Source organism: Muntiacus reevesi, chromosome 3, assembly GCF_963930625.1.
Source record: "Muntiacus reevesi chromosome 3, mMunRee1.1, whole genome shotgun sequence".
Classification (NCBI taxonomy): Eukaryota; Metazoa; Chordata; class Mammalia; order Artiodactyla; family Cervidae; genus Muntiacus; species Muntiacus reevesi.
The window spans coordinates 135,705,219-135,726,975 of record NC_089251.1 but is presented as its reverse complement, the minus strand read 5'-3'; the positions used below and the strand labels follow the sequence as shown (position 1 = coordinate 135,726,975).

The following is a 21,757-nucleotide window of genomic DNA, read 5'->3' as shown; positions in this document are numbered from 1 at the left end:
AATTCAACACTTGCATCTAAAAATCATAAAATTTAAGAGGCTACTGGCATGTGACAATTATTTTGTGTTACGATCCTCACATCTGAATTTTTAGTTATTTAACTGCTACATTGAAAAGTGTCAGTTGCTCAGTCGTATCTGACTCTGAGATCCCATGGACTGTAGCCCTCCAGGTTCCTCTGTCCATGGGATTTCCCAGCCAAGAACTCTCACTGCAGTGGGTTAGCATTTCCTTCTCCAGGGGATCTTTCCAAAAACCCAGGTCTCCTGCATTGAAAGCAGTTTCTTTACCATCTGAGCCACCAGGGGAATTCCCAACTGCTACATTAAAAGGTCTTAACTACAAGAGTAAAACTCATAGTATGTCCCGGCAAGTCTGACAGAAACTTAACCACACATCACCACTGACCAATTATTCTGAAACATCACCTGTCAGCTGAGTAACATAATGGCATGTAATGGAGCTTGTGAGCCAAATTTCTGTCTCTCAGGCTAAAGACAATAGCCTAAATAAAAACACATGTTTTATTGCTTATGCTGCAATTCACAGCATCTTTGAAAGTCTCCTGATTGGTAAATAAGAGAAGTAACGATCCTCTTGCTCTAACTCACCTGCGTGCTGCATCCATGGGTTTGCAGTCAGACACGAGTTAGCAACTTAACAACAAGCTCACTGGTGTGTAGGGAGGTTGAGATTGTTGCCAGAAAACAAGCAGTCAGCTTTAGAAGAGCAAAGATCGACCTTCCCATTAGTAAAACTGCTTCTAAGCCTGAAGGTTTTGAGGTGTTTCAGTGTTAATCAGGGGGCTTCCCAGGTGGCTCGGGAGTAAAGAACCCGCCTGCCAACGCGAGAGATCCAAGAGAGGCAGGTTTGATCCCTGGGTCGGGAAGATTCCCCGGAGAAACAATGGCAATCCACTCCAGTATTCTTGCCGGGATAGTCCTATGGACCGAGGAGCCTGGCAGGCTACAGTCCATGGGGTCATAAGAAGTCAGACACGACTGAGCGACCGAGCACGCACACAATATTAATCAAGAGAGAGAGCACAAATGGCAAAGGTCTGTGAATTTAAAACTTTATGATGATATGCATAGCCTTTATTTGATTCTCTGATTATCAAAATAAGTGTATAAAACCATGAGACAGGGAAAGAATTCAATCGCAACAATGTACAGACTGTCTTCAAAAATTCTGTTCAGTGTTTGTAGATAGATCTTGAAGATTCTGCTCCAGCGTGCAGAGATTTTTCCAAAAATACCTTCAGTCATACATTATATTAGTTGTGGCCTATCTTGAAAAGTTTAAATGCCTATAAAATGTAACATAAAAAGTTATCTCATGAATTTGATTAAAAACCATTTTCTCTTGAAGGCGCTTTAAAAAACAATAAGGATGAAAGGACAGGGGATTTTAGTTTGCCAGGTAAACATAAATCTTTGAAACAAAACTGTCTCTCTAAGGTCTTTTTTTTTTAATCCCAAAACTATAAAAAAAAAAAAAAAAGAATATGAAGGAAAAATGATTTGAGAGGACTCCCTCTCACAGGGAGCCAAATTCTTTCCCACATACTCTACTCACAGTACCCAAGCCTATCCATATACACTATGATTCTGCAAACCAATATTGCATCATTTCTTTATAAACACAGGACACAGAATTGACACTAAAATTATGAGAAAGCAGAAATCCATGGTCTTTTCATATTTAACATTTTGTATCTTCAACTGCATTTTTTTTCTCTTTTTGCTTTTAACTGCTTTAGTTACCATACTATAATACTATACTAATAGTATAGTATATATAGTATAAAACTATACTAATACTATAGTACGTGTGTATGTGTGTTAGTCACTCAGTCATGTCCAACTCTTTGCAACCCCATGGACCGTATCTCACCAGGCTCCTCTGTCCATGGAATCCTCCAGACAAGAACACCTGCAGTTGCTAGCCATTCCCTTCTCCAGGGATCTTCCTAACCCAGGGATCGAACCCAGGTCTCCCATACTGCAGGCAGATTATTCACAGTCTGAACCACCAGGGAAGCAATTACTACGGTATACATAATGTAACTGAGCATCTATGTGATAGACACTGTTTTACATGTATTATTTCATTTAATCTTCAAAACTATGAGATTGATCTTAATATCAGATCCCGTTTTTAGATGAGAAAATTGAAGCTTAAAAAGATTAAGAAATTAACCCATCTTTACATGGTTAGTATTCAAACCTGGACTATTTGATTCTTAAGCTCCTCTATTTAAACTCTACTTCAACTCTTTACAATACTTTAGTTTATATTATTGATTTTAAAAAGTGACTAAACTAGTTACTCTATTTGAAGTATTATAAATGTACTGAAATTACAATGTGACAATAGAAAAGTAGGATTATTATTAATATGCTTGACCCTGTTTTCCAAGTTTTGCATATTCACAAATATACCTGTTTATTAATAATTATCACAGGTATCATATGAAATAACTGTCAATGGCCTAAAATAGGTAACAAATGAAGCTATACTGTCAATATCCTTCTTAGAAGTTCTAGCTTATTTATATATATATATATAAAATATTGCAACTTGGACCATGAGAAATTGTTAGGACCTTAAGCATTGCTGACTTGCCACCTGCACAGCTGTTTGTGATTTGGTAAATTAAATCTCTCCAAATTTCTTTTTCCTTGACTGTAAAATCAGGATAGTGCTGGCCATGTAGTGAAGATTAGCTGAGGCATTCTATGAGAAGTGCTTCAGCACATTTCCTGACACCTAGGCCTTTAATAAGTATTAAATATTAATTAAGACTTGGTTTTTTATCAATGAAGAATTAGTTGTGTCTCTAAAAATCTACAAAAAATAAGATTTTAAAAGCACACTAAATGGTGGAAAGAGAAAAGTAAAATGTTGGAACTGCTTGAGTCAGAGATACTGGTATACTCATAGAGACACCCAGCAGGCAGAGGCAGCAATAACAGAATGGCCTGGCACTCTGGAGAGAGGTAAGAGCTCAGAATGACTCACACAGAGGTGAGACAGAGAAAGGGATCCAGAAATTGGGACAAAATAGTAATGAAGGAAGAGGAAAAAGGCCAGACAGAAGCGTGGGGGAGAAAATCACTTTTGTTGAGTGGGTTATCTTCCCCCATTGCCTCTTTAAAAATGGATAAACAAAACTGTAAGCCCAAAGTATACCCAATAAGAGTCAAGTAGATTGCTAGAATATTGTCTCTGTTGTGAACTTACTCTGATCTTGGCCACTTATGCCATTCCGAGTCTCAGTTTCCTTACCTTTAAAATGGAGTTAATACCGCCTACCATGGCAGATTTTAGGGAACATTGGAACTAATGCACAAAAATACCACCACAGTCACAGCGCCTGGTGTAGAGAAAGCATTGACGTGGATACAGACCGAGACAGCAAGGAGAGATGTAGTCAGAAAGACTCTAAAGCAGAAGGAAGCCCATAACAGGAATGCAGTTTCATACCAGAGGAGAACTCGAAAGAATGTTAAAAGAATGGCAACTAAAGAAAAAAGCAGGAACCTAAGTATGCGTACAGCTGATTCACTTTGCTCTCCAGTAGGAACTAACTCAACATTGCAAAGCAACTATACTCCAATAAATATTTTAAAAAATAGAAAAACATTTCATTTAGCACAGGTCTTACAGTATGGATCCAAAAGAGGCAGTAAAAGAGATGGAAATGTCAAAGGCCTTGAAGTAAATATTTCCCAAGTGGACTGCGAAAGGTTGACTCTATTTGTAGCCAACTGAAGCATGCATATGCGCCTTCATCTTTTTATTTCCTTTTGATTTTCAGTCTCTTTAGAAAAGTGTTTCTCTTTGGCTCTGACTTCTCAACACTTTACGCTCCACTCAGAACTTAGAGGCCCTGTTTTCTAACCTCCTGCCCTGCCTATGTCCTCCCCTTATTATATATGTTTCTCCTTCTGGTTTAGTTAAACCCAGTCTTATAATTATTTGCTGGCATAGACCCGGAAACACAATAAAATATTTTATACTTTTATTCTGTATTGTGTGGCTTTTAAAACTGAGAATGATTTCTTTTATGATAGTACAGTGCATTAGAGGTATGAGTGTCTAATATAAAGACTATTGAGAAAAAACAAAACAGTTTATATTTAAGGAAACCAACCTTTAAAACACCTATGACATATCTTACATGTCTGTTAAGGACAGGTAGATAGTGAAAAGCATTTGGGCAGCAATCCTAGTCAGAGAGACAGTGCTGCCTCTCACTGCCTCAGTTTTCCAGAGATCAGGGCAGGATATTTGGGCATGATGTGCTCATGACGGATACACAGGGTGGGAAGGGCCCTCAGAGGTCACAGAACCCAATTCCCATCCCCAACATCACTGACCAGTTGCTCTTCAGCTGCCTCATCCATTCCTTGTCTTCACAGAAGAGGTGAAATCAGAGTTGATCACCCTAAATACACATGAAGGCACTCACCACCTCCCAGGACAGACCATTCCAACTTTGGGAAGCTCTAACTGTGAGAAACTCCTTGATGGTGTTCCACTGAAATCCGATGCCTTACAATTTCAAACAGCTGCTAATGTTTCTTTTCTCCAAGGCTACCCAGAACCCTGCTAATCCCTCTTATACATAACAGCCCTCCAACTTTTGAAGATAGTTGTCATGCCCCTTCCCAAGCCTTCTCTTCCCCATGCCTGGCATCTCCTTCTTTCTCTAAGCGTTCTTCAAATGAAACGTAACTTCACTGTTGTGTTGTAAAGAGTTTTCTTTGCAAAATAATACATTGCAGGCCCAAAGGTAAGCTACCAAGAGAATCACAATTAAGATGAAATTCACAACTTCTTTCACAATATTACAGTTTAATTGTGTAAAGAAATTTTAATTGAATGCTTTCTTATCAACCATAAATGAAAACAGTATATATGTGGTGTCCTCAAGGAACAGACTCCTATCTTAAGTGACTTAATACACAAGTATGGAGCAGCTGACACCTTACCAGATAAGCTGTTCATTCTGATTAATAACGTAAGCATGTAGTATGTTTATTCCCACATAGTTATGGCAATTGCAAATTTAAATTGTTGTGATTCTTCTGCAGCCCAGTTTATAAACAAACACGCATCACACACTTTCCCAATCACTCCCAGGAAAATTCATCGCATCTGCTTTACTTGAGTCCTTTGCCCTGCATCACTCACATGGTTCTCTCCTAGGTTAATTCAATATGAAAACTTGTAACATCCTGTCTATTGTTTTTAAGCAATGTCCTTTTAAACTTCAAGTCAAGTAATAAAATACCTAAGCGTGATCCACAACTTAGAAACATGCCTCCTTCATACAGGCTAATACTTAACAGTGACAAAGTTAGTATGATACTATTCACATTTCAATTATTTTAAAATACAACAGAGACGTTATTACATGTAAGAATAACATTCAAAGTGGTTTACGGAGGGCTCTGGGAAAGCCAATTGGTAAGAATGTGTTTTAATATTTTATCAAACAATAAAAGCATAAGGAGTATAGCACTTGGATATTAGTCCTGGTAATGGAATATATTTTGTTGTTCATATCCTTCCATATAGACTCCCAGGATTTTGAAAATGCCAAACAAAAGTCTCAACATTCTTAGTAGAGATTAAAAAAAAGACATGAAATTTATTTTTTTTATATATTTGAGTAGGAAGCATTGAAAAGCATTTGATCTTGACTCCCTATGAAATCAAAGATGTCTTTGGTTTAAAACCTCCATGTGCTGTATCAGCATACATACAATTACTATAGCTTTAATCAAGACAGAAGCTGTCTGAAAAAAATTAACCTTGAAATAACCACTGGAAATATGATGAGATGCACAATTCATGAATATGATTCTCTATAGTGAACTTGATTATGGAGGTTTTGATATATCACCAGGGACAATGGGGCTGCTAAATTTGAAGTTAAAACAACTGGAAAATATTAACTCTTTAGCTGATATTTTTACATAGTAAAAGTGTTACTTGAAATAATAATCCTTTCATTGTTACTTAAATATGTTAACATATCAGTAGTTAAAATATTACCAAATGTCTGAGCTGAGTACTGATTTTAATTTAGATACAATGTTTCATTCACAGCTAAAAATGTCTATTGCAGTTAAAATGGACACATTTAACTTAGCCAGGCAGTCTTAAGTCAGGACAAAACTCTAGCAGATATGTAAATAATATTATAACTTTTTAGATATCGTTACATTATGACAGAAAAGACTTTTGGGATGTTTCTTAAAATATTCTCAAACATGGATACTACTGTCCAAATCCCTGGCTTTTTCTAGGATCATATTGCCATCAAATGATAGATGTTTCGTGGTATACATTTTTTTTTCAGAAAAGTTAGAAATTCTCTCTTAGAATTTCTCTTAGAAATTCATTAAAATTTATTCTTTTGGATGATGACACTTTTCTTTTTTCTTTTTTAACAAAGATCAAAGTTTGGGTTTTTGTTTTTTGTTTTTGTTTTTTATTAGTTGGAGGCTAATTACTTCACAACATTTCAGTGGGTTTTGTCATACATTGACATGAATCAGCCATAGAATTACACGTATTCCCCTTTTGTTTTGTTTTATAGTCACTTTCTGATAATTACTGTGGATCCCTTCCTATTGGCTTATCCAACAGATGAATGACTAGTTCCAGAACAATCATCTAACCACATATCAGATTCGAATCAGAATATTATCTTAAAATAATGGGACTTCTGATTTACTCACAAATAGTCAAAACCCTCGGAGAAGGCAATGGCAACCCACTCCAGTACTCCTGCCTGGAAAATCCCATGGATGGAGGAGCCTGGTGGGCTACAGTCCATGGGGTTGCTAAGAGTCGACAGGACTGAGCGACTTCACATTCACTTTTCACTTTCATGCACTGGAGAAGGAAATGGCAGCCCACTCCAGTGTTCTTGCCTGGAGAATCCCAGGGACGGCGGAGCCCGGTGGGCTGCAGTCCATGGGGTCGCTAAGAGTCGGACATGACTGAGCGGTTTCATTTTCACTTTTCACTTTCATGTACTGGAGAAGGCAATGGCAACCCACTCCAGTGTTCTTGCCTGGAGGATCCCAGGGACGGGGGAGCCTGGTGGGCTGCCGTCTATGGGGTCGCACAGAGTCGGACATGACTGAAGCGACTTAGCAGCAGCAGTCAAAACCCTTGAATATGCAAAGCCCCACTATACATGTCCTTGAAACAAAGATTATTTGGATGTTTTGACATATTTTATTTTCAGCAGATCTGAAACAATTGAAATGTTTTTGTTTCTCCCTTTTTCTCATTAATAAATCTACCTTCACAGTGCTCATCTTGTCAGTGAGAATTGTGGTACTTGAAGAAATTTATTTTTATATAGCCTATAAATATTGAGTGAAAGCTGTTAAACTGTGGGAGACAAACTTCATCTGTACCTTTCAAAAGTGGCTGAGGCAGTTTGTAGGAGTGAAACAGCATGTATCAGATCTAAATTTGCTAAACAAAATTAGCTGTGTGCTGTTCTGTCTGTCTTATCTCTTTCTCTGCCCATGGTGTGCTAATTCTGGCCACCAGCAATATATTAAGTACAGAAAAAAATAATAAATGTCCTTTTCATCAGCAGTTGCATAAAATGTTTTGTCTATTATTCTATCTCAAAGCATTTTATGTTTTCAAACTTCATTCAGCACTTAAAAAAAAGAGAAAGTAAAAAGGCCACTGAAGAATTATATCTGAATACCAATCACTTCAGTTTCCATTAATTCCAAGTACACTTTTAGAAGTTTTGATATATCACCAGGGACAATGGGGCTGCTAAATTTGAAGTTAAAACAACTGGAAAATATTATTAACTCTTTAGCTGATATTTTTACATAGTAAAAATGTGATTTGAAATACTAATCCTTTTATTGTTACTTAAATGTGTTAACATATTAGTAGTTAAAATATTACCAAATATCTGAGCTGAGTACTGATTTTAATTTAGATGCATTGTTTCATTCACAGCTAATAATGTCTATTGCAGTTAAAACGGGCACATTTAACTTAGCCAGGGGGTAAAAGTCAAAGATAGATTTTTAACTGTGCTAAATAAGAAATGATTAAAAATTCAATGAGGTATATTTTATGCAGTAGGGCTTTAGTAATATAGATTTTATATATCAAAACTGCCAAGATTCTTTCAAATCACACTATTATGAACTACAGAACTGCATAAGAGACAGCATTACATGACCCATTTTAAGAATATGGCATCAAGAAAACAGATATCTGGATTAAGTGTGTTCATATTTAGAATGGGAGTATTTTGAAAATTATCCCAATAAAGTACATTATTTCATCCAAAGATATACTGAAGTTCTTGACAGTATGAATTTACTCTTTATAACAATTTTTTTTCCTCAAAAAATGCATTCTTCTACATTAACAGTAGATACCAACTGCATGCAGTAGGAAAAATATATATATAAAATGACACCCAAAATTCACCCTAAATAAGAGATAGCATTACTTCTTCAGTTGTATAATCTTCAAATAGAGAGAAGTACTGTAAAGCTTTTTGTAAAAGGTTTCAGCTTCAGAACCTTTCTCCTGTATTGGTGCCTCCCAATAAGTTGTAATTTTGGGTTGCCTTCCTCTCCATAAGTTGTACTTTTCTATAGTGTTTTTAAAGAGGTTCCCCAAACTGCATAAATGCAGGTCCAAAAACCTTGAATATGCCCCTGCTTTGAAGTTTTTTCAAGAAGACAAAGTTTTTATGATGATTTCCTTAACACAGTATAATACACAATACAAAAACAAAATAAAATAAAACCCTCTAGAGAAAACAGTGGAGGAGGAGAAAGGCAGAGTAACCCAATGAAGGACTCCTTAAATGACAGATTTACTGCAGTGGTCCCCAACCTTTTCAGAACCAGGACCACTTTCATGGAAGATAGTTTTTTCATGGACCAGGCGAGGGAAGAATGGTTTCAGGATGATTCAAGTGCATTACATTTATCATGCACTTTATTTCTATGATTATTACACCTGCTCCACCTCAGATCATCAGGCATTAGATCCCAGAGGTTGGGGACCCCTGATTTACTAGACAAGTTTCTTCAAATGGTTCCAGGGAAAACATAAAGAGCCATTGACCTGAGAGCAGAAGGATTTGGTGGGCTGAGCATCCCTTTCTCTCACAGTGGGGCAGTAACAGCGGAAGAGCCACGCCTTTGAAAGGATCACTAACACCGGTGGCTGGGAGGAGGCATGGAAGAGGAGGACCAGCAGACGGCAGAGGCAGTTGGCTCAGGAGAGGGCAGACACCTAACTGCAGGGACAGACCCACCAGTCAGCCTTCACCGGTACACAAAACTTCTTTATACCTCTACTTCCTCGTCTACAAAGTAGAAGCAATAATCCCAGACTCAAACTTTCTTCTCAGGGACTCTTAAAGGAAAAATAATCAGGAAAGTTGTAAAAAGAAATTTTCAGCCAAAGATACTAATGTCTCCATACCCAATTTTCTCATTAATAGACTACTCTGCAGACCGTTAGGTCTAAGCTTTGATGTTACATTAACTCTTTCAGGCCATTATAAATTAAGGTACATTTAGGGTACCACAGTGACCTAGAAAGGTTGACAGTTTCTTGAAATCTGATAACCTGAGAAGCAATGTCTGGAAGAGCATTTTCCCTGGTAGAATCTGACACTATAAATACTATAATCATTTCACCAATTTTCAGAATGCAGAGTGAATCATCTAAGAGAGAAGCTAAGAGAATCCCAGTCACCTCTCAGTTCAGTTATGCTGCAAGTATTTCTTTTATAGGATCCTTTAAAAATGGGAGGCATATGTCTAGTTCTCTATTTTAAGATACTGAGAAATCTTAGTATTAACAATGTTGTATTATCACATACACCTAAGAATAGAAAACACCACATTCTGTCTGGAACCCTTTTTTTCATGAAATACTTATTAGCATTTCTCCAGAGGCAAATTCCCCCTAAGAGTTTGGAAAAATCACTTAATAACATAATTTTTGTATTGTTTTTCATTGGTCTCATCTGCTCTTGTTTGAAAGAAAGGGGAAATCTAGCATGTTGAGTTTCTTATATGTCTTCCTCAGTGCCTAATATGGTCTTCAAACACAGGTCAATACATGTTTACTGCTTAAACTGATTAAAATTTTTAAGTGGGAGATAAGAAACCACAAAGGAATGGCCACAAAAACACAGTGTACTACAATACAGTTACATGTTTAAGAATGGTATTTACATATATTTAACTTGCCAAAATAAGACAAAAATACTTTGTGCCATATTTTGAGCAGACTCTAAAAATGGGAATGAGGACAAATGATATACTCCTGGAAACACTCCATTGAAAGAAATACCCTACAAAGCTCAAGAAAGCAACTAAGGAAATTCCCAGGATAAACATGTCTAATATCTATTATTAAGAATTCTATAATTATGTTTTTAGAACAGCTTATTTGTGCATTTATATGGTTTAATTACAAGTAATAACCATCCATGAATGAGCTTAAAATTGTTTTGGCAAATGTATGTTATTCTTTCATTTAAAAAAAAATATTTTTAAAGAGCTTACCATGTATGTGGCACTGCATTAGTCTCTGCGGGAGATAAAAATGCTTGCTTTTAAAAAGTTATAACTATAGAATGGTTTAAGATTAAATGCAAATAGGTGATACAGGCAAGGATTAAAGAGTAGAGTAGTGAATGAAGGAAGACTCAATGAAGAGCTGTGATTTAATGTGGAAATTGAAAGATTCAACAGTTTGGACAGGCAGGGACAACCAAGGGAGCCCATGAATTCCAGGGAAAAGGGTCAGCCAAAGGAAAGACAGCAAGCAAGGCTTTGGAATACCAACTACATCAGTCTGGTTCTTAGAATACATCTTAAAAAACTCTTAAGACTGGATTAAAAAGGAAACTGAAGACTATTTTAACAGGCTTTGAACTCTGCAATGGGAATCCATTGAAGGCTTCTGAATAGTAACTAGGATAATAAAAGTATGATATTAGAAACGGTCACCTGGTACGGACAAGAAGGAAATCTGAAAAAGAGGATCCTTCAACAGCCTGCTCTGAGTTTCTAAGGACTAAATGAGGTCAACAAAAGTATTAGAGATTAGATTTTAATAAGCCGGGCAATCGAAGAAACTTAACTGCTGTCCATTCAGTTGCTTAGTCGTGTCCAACTCTTTGCAACCCCATGGACTGCAGCATGCCAGGCCTCCCTGTCCATCACCAACTCCCAGAGTCCACCCAAACCCATGTCCATCGAGTCGGTTATGCCATCCAACCATCTCATCCTCTGTCATCCCCTTCTCCTCCTGTCCTCAATCATTCCCAGCATCAGCGTCTTTTCAAATGAGTCAGCTCTTCACATCAGGTGGCCAAAGTATTGGAGTTTCAGCTTCAACATCAGTCCTACCAATGAACACCCAGGACTGATCTCCTTTAGGATGGACTGGCTGGATCTCCTTGCAGTCCAAGGGACTCTCGAGTCTTCTCCAACACCATAGTTCAAAAGCATCAATTCTTCGGCACTCAGCTTTCTTTATAGTCCAACTCTCACATCCATACATGACCACTGGAAAAACCATAGCCTTGACTAGACGGACCTTTGCTGGCAAAGTAATGTCTGTGCTTTTTAATATGCTGTCTAGGTTGGTCATAACTTTCCAAGGAGTAAGTGTCTTTTAATTTCATGTCTGCAATCACCATTTGCAGTGATTTTAACCCCGCTCTAGTTCTAGACAAAATGATCAGACAAGAGGTACTCCTAAAAATGAAACTGTGTATCTAAAAGAATTATTCCTTTTTGTTTTTATTTGGTTTTCATGGGTCCCCACAGAAGAAAACTCATTTTCTTGTAGCCTACAGGGAAGAATAGGAAATAATGACAAATAAAAATTTTAGTAAAAGGGGAGTTCACTTAAAGCAAAATGCCAACCACGACCTCAATTAGGCATCCCCTGCTAGTGATGGGGACCCATCCTGAAATAGAGGACTAGAGCACCCATTACTCAATCCTAGACATAGTCATAGAACCTGGAAAATCTGTTGCCATTTTTTCAGTCCTAATCAGCCATGAGATATCCTCAGCACATCACAGAGGGCCAGTAGATGCATCTTTTGAGAGCAGGTTTACAATCCCCCCTGCATCCGAAAAGCTTAAAACCTGGATGTCTACCTAGAACATATGCACATGGGACCAGACATAAATAAAGGTCAGAAGAACAGTAAAGATATGGTAGGTAAAGTTTATTATTTACAGGTGTGATCTTTCTGGAAAAAAAGGCATGTTTATTGCTCCCTTCATTTTCTTCTCTCTAAGCACTTTTAGACTATGTTTCAAATAAAATAAATATTTTACAAATGACGGTGTATATATGTCAATGCTACTTTCTCAATTCATCATACCCTCTCCTTCCCCTGCTATGGGAAATTGCTGGGCTCTATGATGGCCTAGAGGGGTGAAATGGTAAGGGGAAGGGAGGCTCTGGAGAGAGGATATATATATATATATTACTATATATATAGTAATAATTATGACTATTTGTGTTATTGTATGGTAGAAACCAAAACAACACTGTAAAACAATTATCCTCCAATTTTTAAAAATAAGTTTAAATACAATAAAATATATAGAACGTTCATAGAGCCTTGATTCCTATTAGTTTAACTCTCTGAATTGAGAAAGTGAGTCTTGTATATTCTTATTGGTATTTAGTATGCTTCAGAAGGGCTTCCCTAGTAGCTCAGTTGGTAAAGAATCCACCTGCAACGCAGGAGACCCACGTTCAGTCCCTGGGTGGGAAAGATCCCCTGGAGGAGGGCATGGCAACCCACTCCAGTACTCTTGCCTAGAGAATCCCATGGACAGAGGAGGCTGGCAGGCCACAGGGTTGCACAGAGTCAGACACAACTGAAGCGACTAAGCAGCAACAGCACGCTTGGGTAACCCCATGATATTGGAAATAACGTGATTAACAGTAATGATCCTGAGCTAGCTCTCAAGGGAGAGGTTTAATGATATTGCAGAGGAAGTTTCCTGGTGTCTATGTTAATGTTTTTACGGAGGGGGACCCATTTTCATTGCAAATTTCTAACAGATAGTGATTCTTCCTGCCAAAACAGGTTTAAACCTCCCTTCTGTTGCCATGGCCAATGAAATGCTGACCATGTCCAGAAAGCTCTGGCGCTTAAGGGAAGTCAGGGATGACCAAAGAGAGGTAAGGTTAAATCAACGACATTCAAAGTCACAAGGCCCAGGAGCAGCATCTTGCGGAAGCCAACTAGAGGGAGGCAAATGCACTATAGACATAAATATATAGTCTTAGTACTTAAAGCTTAGCTTAGATGCACTTGTGCAAAGAATAACTGTGATCCTAGTAGGGCCTGAAAAAAGATGAGGACCCAATAAGGCCAGTGGTTAAGATAGAGAACCTTGGTTCCAAGGATGGGCCTGGATAAGTCTGAAGTATTCTCGTGGATTTGCTAGTTAAGGGTCCCCACCAACTAACTGCCCATGAAGAACCCATTGTTTATCCCTTAAAATCCATTTTCTTAAAGCATGCATATTACTTAATACAGAATGAAGAAACAACCATTCCCTGTGTATTGGTTATCTTCACAAAGTCACAGGTAAAAGAAACTCTTGAAGGCAATGTTATATACAGATACTAACATAGGCAACTCTCATCTTTTAGGATCAAAATGCTATGTCAAGAATAGATACTACCAACTAAACATTGTACAGAATCAAGTCATAATAAAGTTCCTTTATTTCTTTAATCTTAATGTGCTATAAGTTATAAATGCAATATCAATGATTATTCCTAACTATAAATTAAAGATGATGTTCCACAGTTTTCCCCTTGAAAAGAACTTCACAGTCTGATAATTAGGCCCATGGCTCCAATCCATTTGTTTTCATTCAATCTTGCAAGACTCCTTTAAAATAGCACAACCTTGAATTTATTTATTCTTTTGTCTGCAACTTTTCAAATATTTCTGTGCTAAAGAAAATGATATTTGTATTGGAAACTGCCAACTGACTTCTACTACCTAATTTCCCTGGGCTCCCGGTTTCCTCACCTAAAAAATGAAGAGTGGACTAGATGAGTGGTTTTGAAACTGCTTGAATTCTGTAGGCCAGCACAGAAGAGTCCCTGCCAGAGTGGGAAAAAAGTAGCAGAGTGCCAAAGGCAGGGGGCACAAAGCTGGCTTCTCAGTGAAGCTTTAACGAAAGGCATCTCCTTTTACCCTTTACCTGTTTTCAATATCAGGGCTGCACACATGAGTTCACAAGAAAAAAAAAAAAGGTTCCTTTTAAAAAATAATTAAAAGCCAATGGATTTCTTTTGTCTAAAAAGTCTAAACATCCTTTTTCTGTCTAGTTGAATCCTTAAAAAAAAATTCAAGATGTTAATTGTTTAAGTATCACTTTCAGCTATCCTGATGGAAATGAAAGAACTGAGACACAAAGCAAGAAGTCTAAGCTAAAATCACACAGAGAATGATTGTATGACCAGAATCCGATTCTCCTAACTTCTCTTCTGCTGCTTTACGCTGTAGCATCCCACAATAGCAGGGCTGCTGCCGTGCTACCCACAGCTCAGGCGTGCACCATTCCCATTAAATTCTATGTGGCTGCTGCCCCCTGGAGTTGTGCCAAGCAACAGGCCTGTAAAGCAATCACATATTTAAAATGAAAACAATTATAAAACAATTACGACATGCTCAAAAAGCACTTTAGAATTAGGCCCCCAAATATCCATATATTTCGCCTCTATGTTATAAAAGTGAGACAGTTCTCTTCCCTCTTGAAAAATTAGTACAAATACAAAGCACCAGTTGAAGTGTCAAATATTAAAACAAGAAAGAGGCTTTAAAGCTTTGATTAAAGCACTGGGAAAATAGGTCAATTTCTTTAATAACATGTCAGAATTATCAACAACTCAGACAAAGCCAAACAAGACAGAATCTAAAGAGATCATAGACCAGTTCTGAAAAGTTTTAGGGCAAATGGCCTTCAAATACACATTCTTCAAACTTAACAATCTCCTTATTTCATTTAGACAGGCGCTCTTCTAACAGTGTTGGTCTATTAGAAAGTTTACATTATGTTTATTAACATATGTTCATGTTTTAAATATATCATTTTAACTCATTACTGCTATGTATCTCAGTATCACAGGATTTTAAAGCCATTTTTTCAGAAAACTGCTATATAATGAAGAAATAGAGAATACATACATTTCACCCTCAGGCATGAAAGCCAAGTCACAAAGACAAGAAGTGAATTGCTCAAGGTATTAAAAAGAAATTGGAGGAACAATGTCCCTACAATATAGAAATCCTGATTTGAACCACCTGGCTGTGTCCTGTGTCAAACTTAACCACACTATAAATAGGCAAAATCTCCTTCAAATTATGTAGGAAAACTACAGTTTCAGGAAGCACTGGTCTAAGCTCGTTTTTTTACTTAAAAAAAAAAAAAAAAAGGAAAGGAAAGAAAGAAAATTGAAGGATTACTTGTCATTATAAACTGCACATTTCAGTCAGTAGGAATACTAGCTAGCATGAAAAGTAAGGTTTTACTTTAACTGCCTAATATTTAGAATAATTCAGAAAATGAATATTAGATAAAGATGCAACATATTTCCATATGGTCAAATGCAACATAGTAGAGCATTTCTTAAATGATATAACCTAGAGAAAAGTTTATAGTTTGATTTAAATTCTGCCCTGTGTCCTTACTCAGTAGATCACTGTCAAAGATAACAGTGGAATATGCCTGACAATTAATTTCTGTAAAACAGCTATAGTCTTAAACATCCATAAGCTAATTTCAATATAAACATTAACATCTCTCTCTATAAAGCAGTATTTCTCAAAGGGGTAAAATCAACTGTGATTTCAGGTGCCAACAAGTTTGCAAGTAACAGAACATCTTTTTTGATCATTTGCTTTGTTTATGTTACAGGCACTTAAAATTTACTCATGGATATCCAACAGCAGCAGGACACTCTCAAATAAAGCAAAAACTTATTCTTGCTTTTAATATACGCTAACTCTTCTTAATAACTGGATTGAAGTAATACAAAAAATGATACCACTTTAAAACACAGCAACGTTTAAGGTGCACTAATTCATTTCCTAAAATGTGTGCCTTACGTAGTCATTAATCTCAAGGTGGCTCTAATCACAGGGCTTCAGAGAATATCTAGATACAGCACATTGCCTCGCATCCCTAGCATTTTTGAAGTGGCAGTAGTCTAACTTCTGTCTATGGTCAAGAGGGGAAAAGACGGAGAGAGAAGGGAAAAAAGGGACTTCTCTGCAGAAAGATTTGGCCTTGGAGTCAGTGTTTTTAAGATGTGCTAGTGATCTCGGATCGATACCTTTTTATTTTCTTTCAAGAATAAATCTGAGCAATGGAATGGCTTGCAATTGTCCAGCCAACCAGCCATATCAGATTTATCAGAAAGAAAGAATGAAAACTGGCTCAGAGGACTCCTGCAATGGCTGAGTGGCAGGCTGCTGGGGAAGACACGCACAAAAAGAATACCCTCAGTGATGATGGGGAAAATATATATTCATATGTGTAAACTCAATAAATAATAAGATGTAAAAAAAGTACCCATAGCAATGGAAAGGGTGAATGCGTAAGACAGATGATAAATAGCACTTCTATTTAAGAACCAAAGGGATGAAAGCTCATGAATACTAAATATTTGAATCTACTTTAAGAAGAAAATATGGTTTTTCCTCAAATGAATGCAAACTCCAAAAATCAGTCAATGGAAACTCAGTGTGTTCAGGCTAGAGCAAAAAATACATAAATCTTCCACAAAGTATATGCCCTGGTAAATATTCTAATGCAATTTCTTAATTAAGACACATATTCAGTGACTAAATGAAAATTATACATATAAAGGAGTAAGTATCTTGATTTCCAAAAATTTGACTTTCTATGCATGTATGATAAAAAAATAAAAAGGAGTTTGGTTTAAGAAAAAAAATCAAAAATCAAGGAATCATGACACAACCAGAGTCATCCAATTTTACCATATCAGTCCACATTATAGTATTTTCAAGTGATTTGCAGTCACAATAAAAGGCATAAATTTGGAAGCATTTTGAAGAAAAAAATTATACCTTACTTTTAAAAGGCTCCTTTTACATATATATGAATTTCAAAAATTGAAAGAAAAGAAAAAGCGGAAACTGTACTCATGGGTGTGCTTACAATAAATACATGCAGGGAGAGAAATGATTTTTTTTTAATTATATTGAACATCTTTTCATCATTTAACTAAGTTTTATTAATCTTTTTCTTCTCAAATGTTTAAAATTTGATTTTGGAGATATATCTTAAGGATGGAGAGAAAATATATGCTCTTTTATAGAATGAAAAGCAGGACTAAGTTACTTGCAAATAAAAAATAGGGGCTGAACTTGTTCATCACATATCTATTAAGGTGTGTAAGACCACCACTTCGGTACCACTACACATATATACATATATATTTCAACACAAAGGTGATACTGATCATTTTTCCATCATGGCAGGAAGACTGAAATTATGGAATTCTTCTTTTTTAGACATAAAGATTTTATAACAGCCATATAAAGGGCTCTTGGCTATAATATTTCTTGATAAAACAAATCACTGGAAATGAGACAAAGTCCTTCAAAATAAAAACAAAACAAAAAAAAATCTTCTCTAAAGCTGATTTTTTTTCCCCAAGAGAAAAATAAGAACACGCCCTCTTCAGATACAACTATTTTATATCTTAGATCAATACAAGAACCCTGACCATCTCATATTTTTATTCTGTTCACATAGAGCAGTAAATAAGGTGCATTCCTTCTGCTTCTTAAGAAATTAGCATTTCAAAAATATGCCACTTTCCCCTGAACTCCAAGCGTGTCTAATAATGCGAGAAGCAGATTGTCTTCCCTCGTTTCCTTAATTTGTTTCATCTAAAAGCAATTCACTCAACATCTTGTCGCCCTCTGGCAGCTTAGTTTACTTATCCGCACTTAATTTCTCATTTGGACCAAAACAAACTCCTCCAAACTGCTACTGACGGCTAACCGCGAGAGGGGAGACACGCAATATGTATTTACTTGGGAACAGACAGCCATGCATCCACAGCCACACACACACAGAGCCTCGCTCACACCCCAGAATGTAATTTGGTTTATAAAAGCACCACATTAAAACCAGACGAACTTTCCCTATCAGGTGCGGCAGGGTGGGGGTGGGGAAGATTAGGGGGGGAAAAAAAAGTGTCCTGGAGGTATTTACAGTTTCCAGTGGATCACCTTAGCCTGCGTGTTGAAATTATACCAGGGAGGCAACCGGGAGCTTTTCTTTGTGCGGCCCTTTCATCTAGATCACTTTGTGTTTGGAACAAGTGAGGCTCGCCTTTGTGCCCCCAGAATTTCAAGTACAGAGTCACACTCGGAACAACAATGGCACGCTAATCCTCGCGCTCTAACTGGGCTCACTTGTGTGGCTCTGACAATTCACGGGGGGAAAGCGAGAAGAGACCAGCGAGGGTGCGAGCCGGTGTCGCCAGCGACGAGGAAGAGGACAGCTGCAGAACTAATTTGGATTACATTCCTTGCAGAAATTCTGAAAAGGGCTTTTCGGCATAGCTCAAGCCCGAGCCGCACAGTTAATACCCAATCGCTGCGGACTCGCAGCCGGGTCCCCCAGCGGCAGAGGTTGCACCAGACAGCCAGCCCCCCAGTAGGTCGCCCGGTGGAAATTCCTCTCGGCTAAGCCTGCGTGTCAGTCGCAACTGCGTCTGAATGGGTCAATGTGCATAATCAACCCATTGAGGGGAAATATGAAGGGACGCGGAGTGGGGAGGGAGATAAAAAGGGATGTATCTAAGAGGCCGCTTGGAATCTCAAGTCGGTGTTGGTGTAATTCCGGAGGTGGCTGGAGACCGGGACCTGCTATGCATGAAGAATTTCGGAGTAATTGGGAGGGTGCAAACGGCCAGAACAAACGGCGCACATTGTGCCATTCGAAGGTCATTTTGAAAGGCTCGAGGATTGTAACTTGTTATTTACTAGGCGAGGGGGGGCGGGGGAGGCGGCGGCGGCGGGGGCGGAGCGGGAAAACTCCGGCGCGCTGTTTTCTTGGTGAGGTCAGAAGGACACCCTCCGAGGGCCTGAAACTCTCCCTCTCGCCAATCCCCCGGGGTTTTATCTTCTCAAGGTGCCTCCCACGCCCCCGCGAGCAGCCCCGTAGGGTTCCGGAAATCTCCCCGGCTCTCCAGAAGGGCCCCCTTAGTCGCGTCAGTCCCCGGTTTTCCTGGCCCTTTCCTGTCCCACTTTCAGCCCCAGGAAACTCAAGTGTCAGAAACTTTGAGCTCCCAGGGCCCGCAGGGGCTGTCACCCACCCTGCGGGCCCCGCCGCGCCGCCTCCCCGGGGGTCAGATCGCCTCCTGCCCCGCGGGGTCCCGGGGCGCGAGCTCTCCGGCCAGCAGTGGCAGCGCACCCAGCGCCGCAGCACCCGCCGTGGGTTCAATCAATTCGCCTGACGGGTCGGCTCGGCAGCCGCGCCCGGCAGTAAACAGAAGTTGGAGGGACTCCGGCCAATAGCAAGTTGAACTACAGGAAGAACTCTTCCTGGAGCCAAACACAGAAACCGACGGGAAGGCCGGGCTCCCGGCTTAAGTCGGTCAAGCCATTTAAAAAAAAAAAAAAAGAGGTCAAGCAAGCCAGCCAGCTCCCCCTCAGTCCGCGGGGCGAGGGCTGGGGACGCCAGCGGAGGAGGCCTTGCGTTCCCGGGCCCCCGGCCGAGGCGTGTCCTCCCGCCGTGCTCCGGCTCCCAGGCTGGGCTCGAGTCGGGTCTGACCCCGCAGGCTCGGACGGCCAGGGGCGCAGCGGCCGCGGGCAGCGCACACAGGTGCAAAGCCGGCTCTCGGAGCTCCTCTCCCCACTGCCCTCCCGCTCCCCGGAGCCCAGCTGCCACGGCCCCGGGGCCCCAGTGCTGCCCCGGAGCCCCGGGCGGGCAGCGCTTCTCCGAGGCTTCTTCCCTCGCGGGCGGGGGCGGGGGTTCGGCAGACGCGGCCAGGAGCGTCTCCTCTGACTCCGGCTTTGGGTCTCCCACGTCCCGCACAACAGGCGCCACCAGAAGGGATCCGGCTTAGGGAGGCTCGAAGAAAACGCGCGAGAAATAAACAAGGGGAGAGAGAGAGAGAAAAGGGACGGAGAAAGGGGCGCAGAGTGGTTTTTCGCGATAAATAAAACGCATGCCCACGCAGAGGGTAAGTTTGGGATAGAAAGAGGGGCGAACGAAAAGCCCAAGGAAGAGGCGCGGGTGACGTGGTCCCTCCACGCCCGAGAGCGAGAGGGTCTCTGGTTGGGCGAAGGGCGCAGGGGGCGAGGAGCCAGCCGGCGCCGCTCGGCCGGCAGCAGCAGGTTCAACCCCGGGAGCGCGAGAAGGACCGCGACCCACCTGACTGAGAAGAGCTGGGCTGGACGGTCCCCGCCGCCACGAGAAGGCTCACCCAGACCCACAGTCCTGTCGCCAGCTTCATTTTTTGGAAGTCTCAGATCCAGTGCTGACAATTACATGTCCAAATGGCATAATCCCCTTTCGGGCACGCGGAGGAGATCCCTCGGCCGGGCGCGCGTGGGGGCGCGAGGGGCACTGGCGCGCGCGGTGCACCGGCTCCGAGCGCGGGCGACCGAGTCCGCGTCCGCGGGTCTGGGGCCCGGACCCGGAGGGCCGGGAGAGGGTGCGCGGGAGGGCGCGCGCGGGTGGGAGTGTACTGGAGGGTGTGCGGCCGTGTTCCGAGCCGGACCGGGCAGCTACGGCCCCGTGTGAGCCTCCGCTTTCTCGCTCCCTCCTCACTTTCTCGCTCGCTCTCCCTGGTTGGTCAACAATAAAAAGGAAGGGTTCGGAAAAGGGTTTCCAAAAAAAAAAGTTGATTGCAAACAGGCGGTAGGTTTCCGGCCTCTCCCCCCAGCCGGACTCTGTTCGACTCCCTTTTCAGTTTCCTTGCACCCCCAGTCCAAATTGGGAGGAAAGGGGGGGGGGAAGCTTCTCGCTTCACCCCCGATCCTGTCCTTTTTTTTTTTTTTTTTTGCTGTCAGCTTTCCTCACACTTGTCCGGCGGCTGCGGTAATTAAAGCTCCGAGCGTCATTTCCAACGCTCCGCGGTCTCCAGCTGCAGCCCCACCGAGAAATTAATAAGACTCCGTCCGGGAGGGAAAAAAAAAAAAAAGGCTGGTGGGGGGCGGGCGGTGGGTAAAACAACCCTCCACGCAACCAGGCCGGCTCGGCTCGGCCGCGCAAACCCCGCCCCCGCTCTGACCCAGCTAGCCACGCCTTCCCCCCAAAGGGAAATCTTATTGGTTCAGCCACTCCCCAAAATCGTGGGCCTCAGGAGTTGGGAAAACACCTGTCAGGGAGCGGGGAGCCTAGCGGTGGGGGCGGGGGAAGCTGGATTTAAAGGGCTCACCGGAGGCCACGAAGTGAATCAGAGACACCACCCCCCCATCTCCAAACACACGCCGGACAGCTGGCCCGGAGAGCGCGCAGACCACCCGAGGGATGCTTACAGGAAAAAAAATTTATTTTTTTTTTTTAGCCAGAAAGTCACCATTTACTCCACAGTCCACGGTGCTCATCCACAGACTGGATCTGCCGTAGAAATAAAAGAATACGCTGCTTCAATTGTAGTAGCCTACCT

The 21,757-nt window shown here is 40.7% G+C and overlaps 1 protein-coding gene across 2 annotated transcripts in view; it reads right to left on the bottom strand.

Moving 5' to 3' along the window:
* The window catches only part of ERBB4 (erb-b2 receptor tyrosine kinase 4), a 1,213,162-nt gene extending 1,191,944 nt beyond the window's left edge, over positions 1 to 21,218 (bottom strand). For both annotated transcript variants that reach the window (XM_065930645.1, XM_065930646.1), the window contains exon 1: positions 20,518 to 21,218. In XM_065930645.1, the coding sequence (XP_065786717.1) occupies positions 20,518 to 20,599 (82 nt within the window). In that variant the 5' untranslated portion in view covers positions 20,600 to 21,218. The remainder of the gene's footprint in view (positions 1 to 20,517) is intronic.
* Between the last annotated feature and the right edge of the window lie 539 nt (positions 21,219 to 21,757).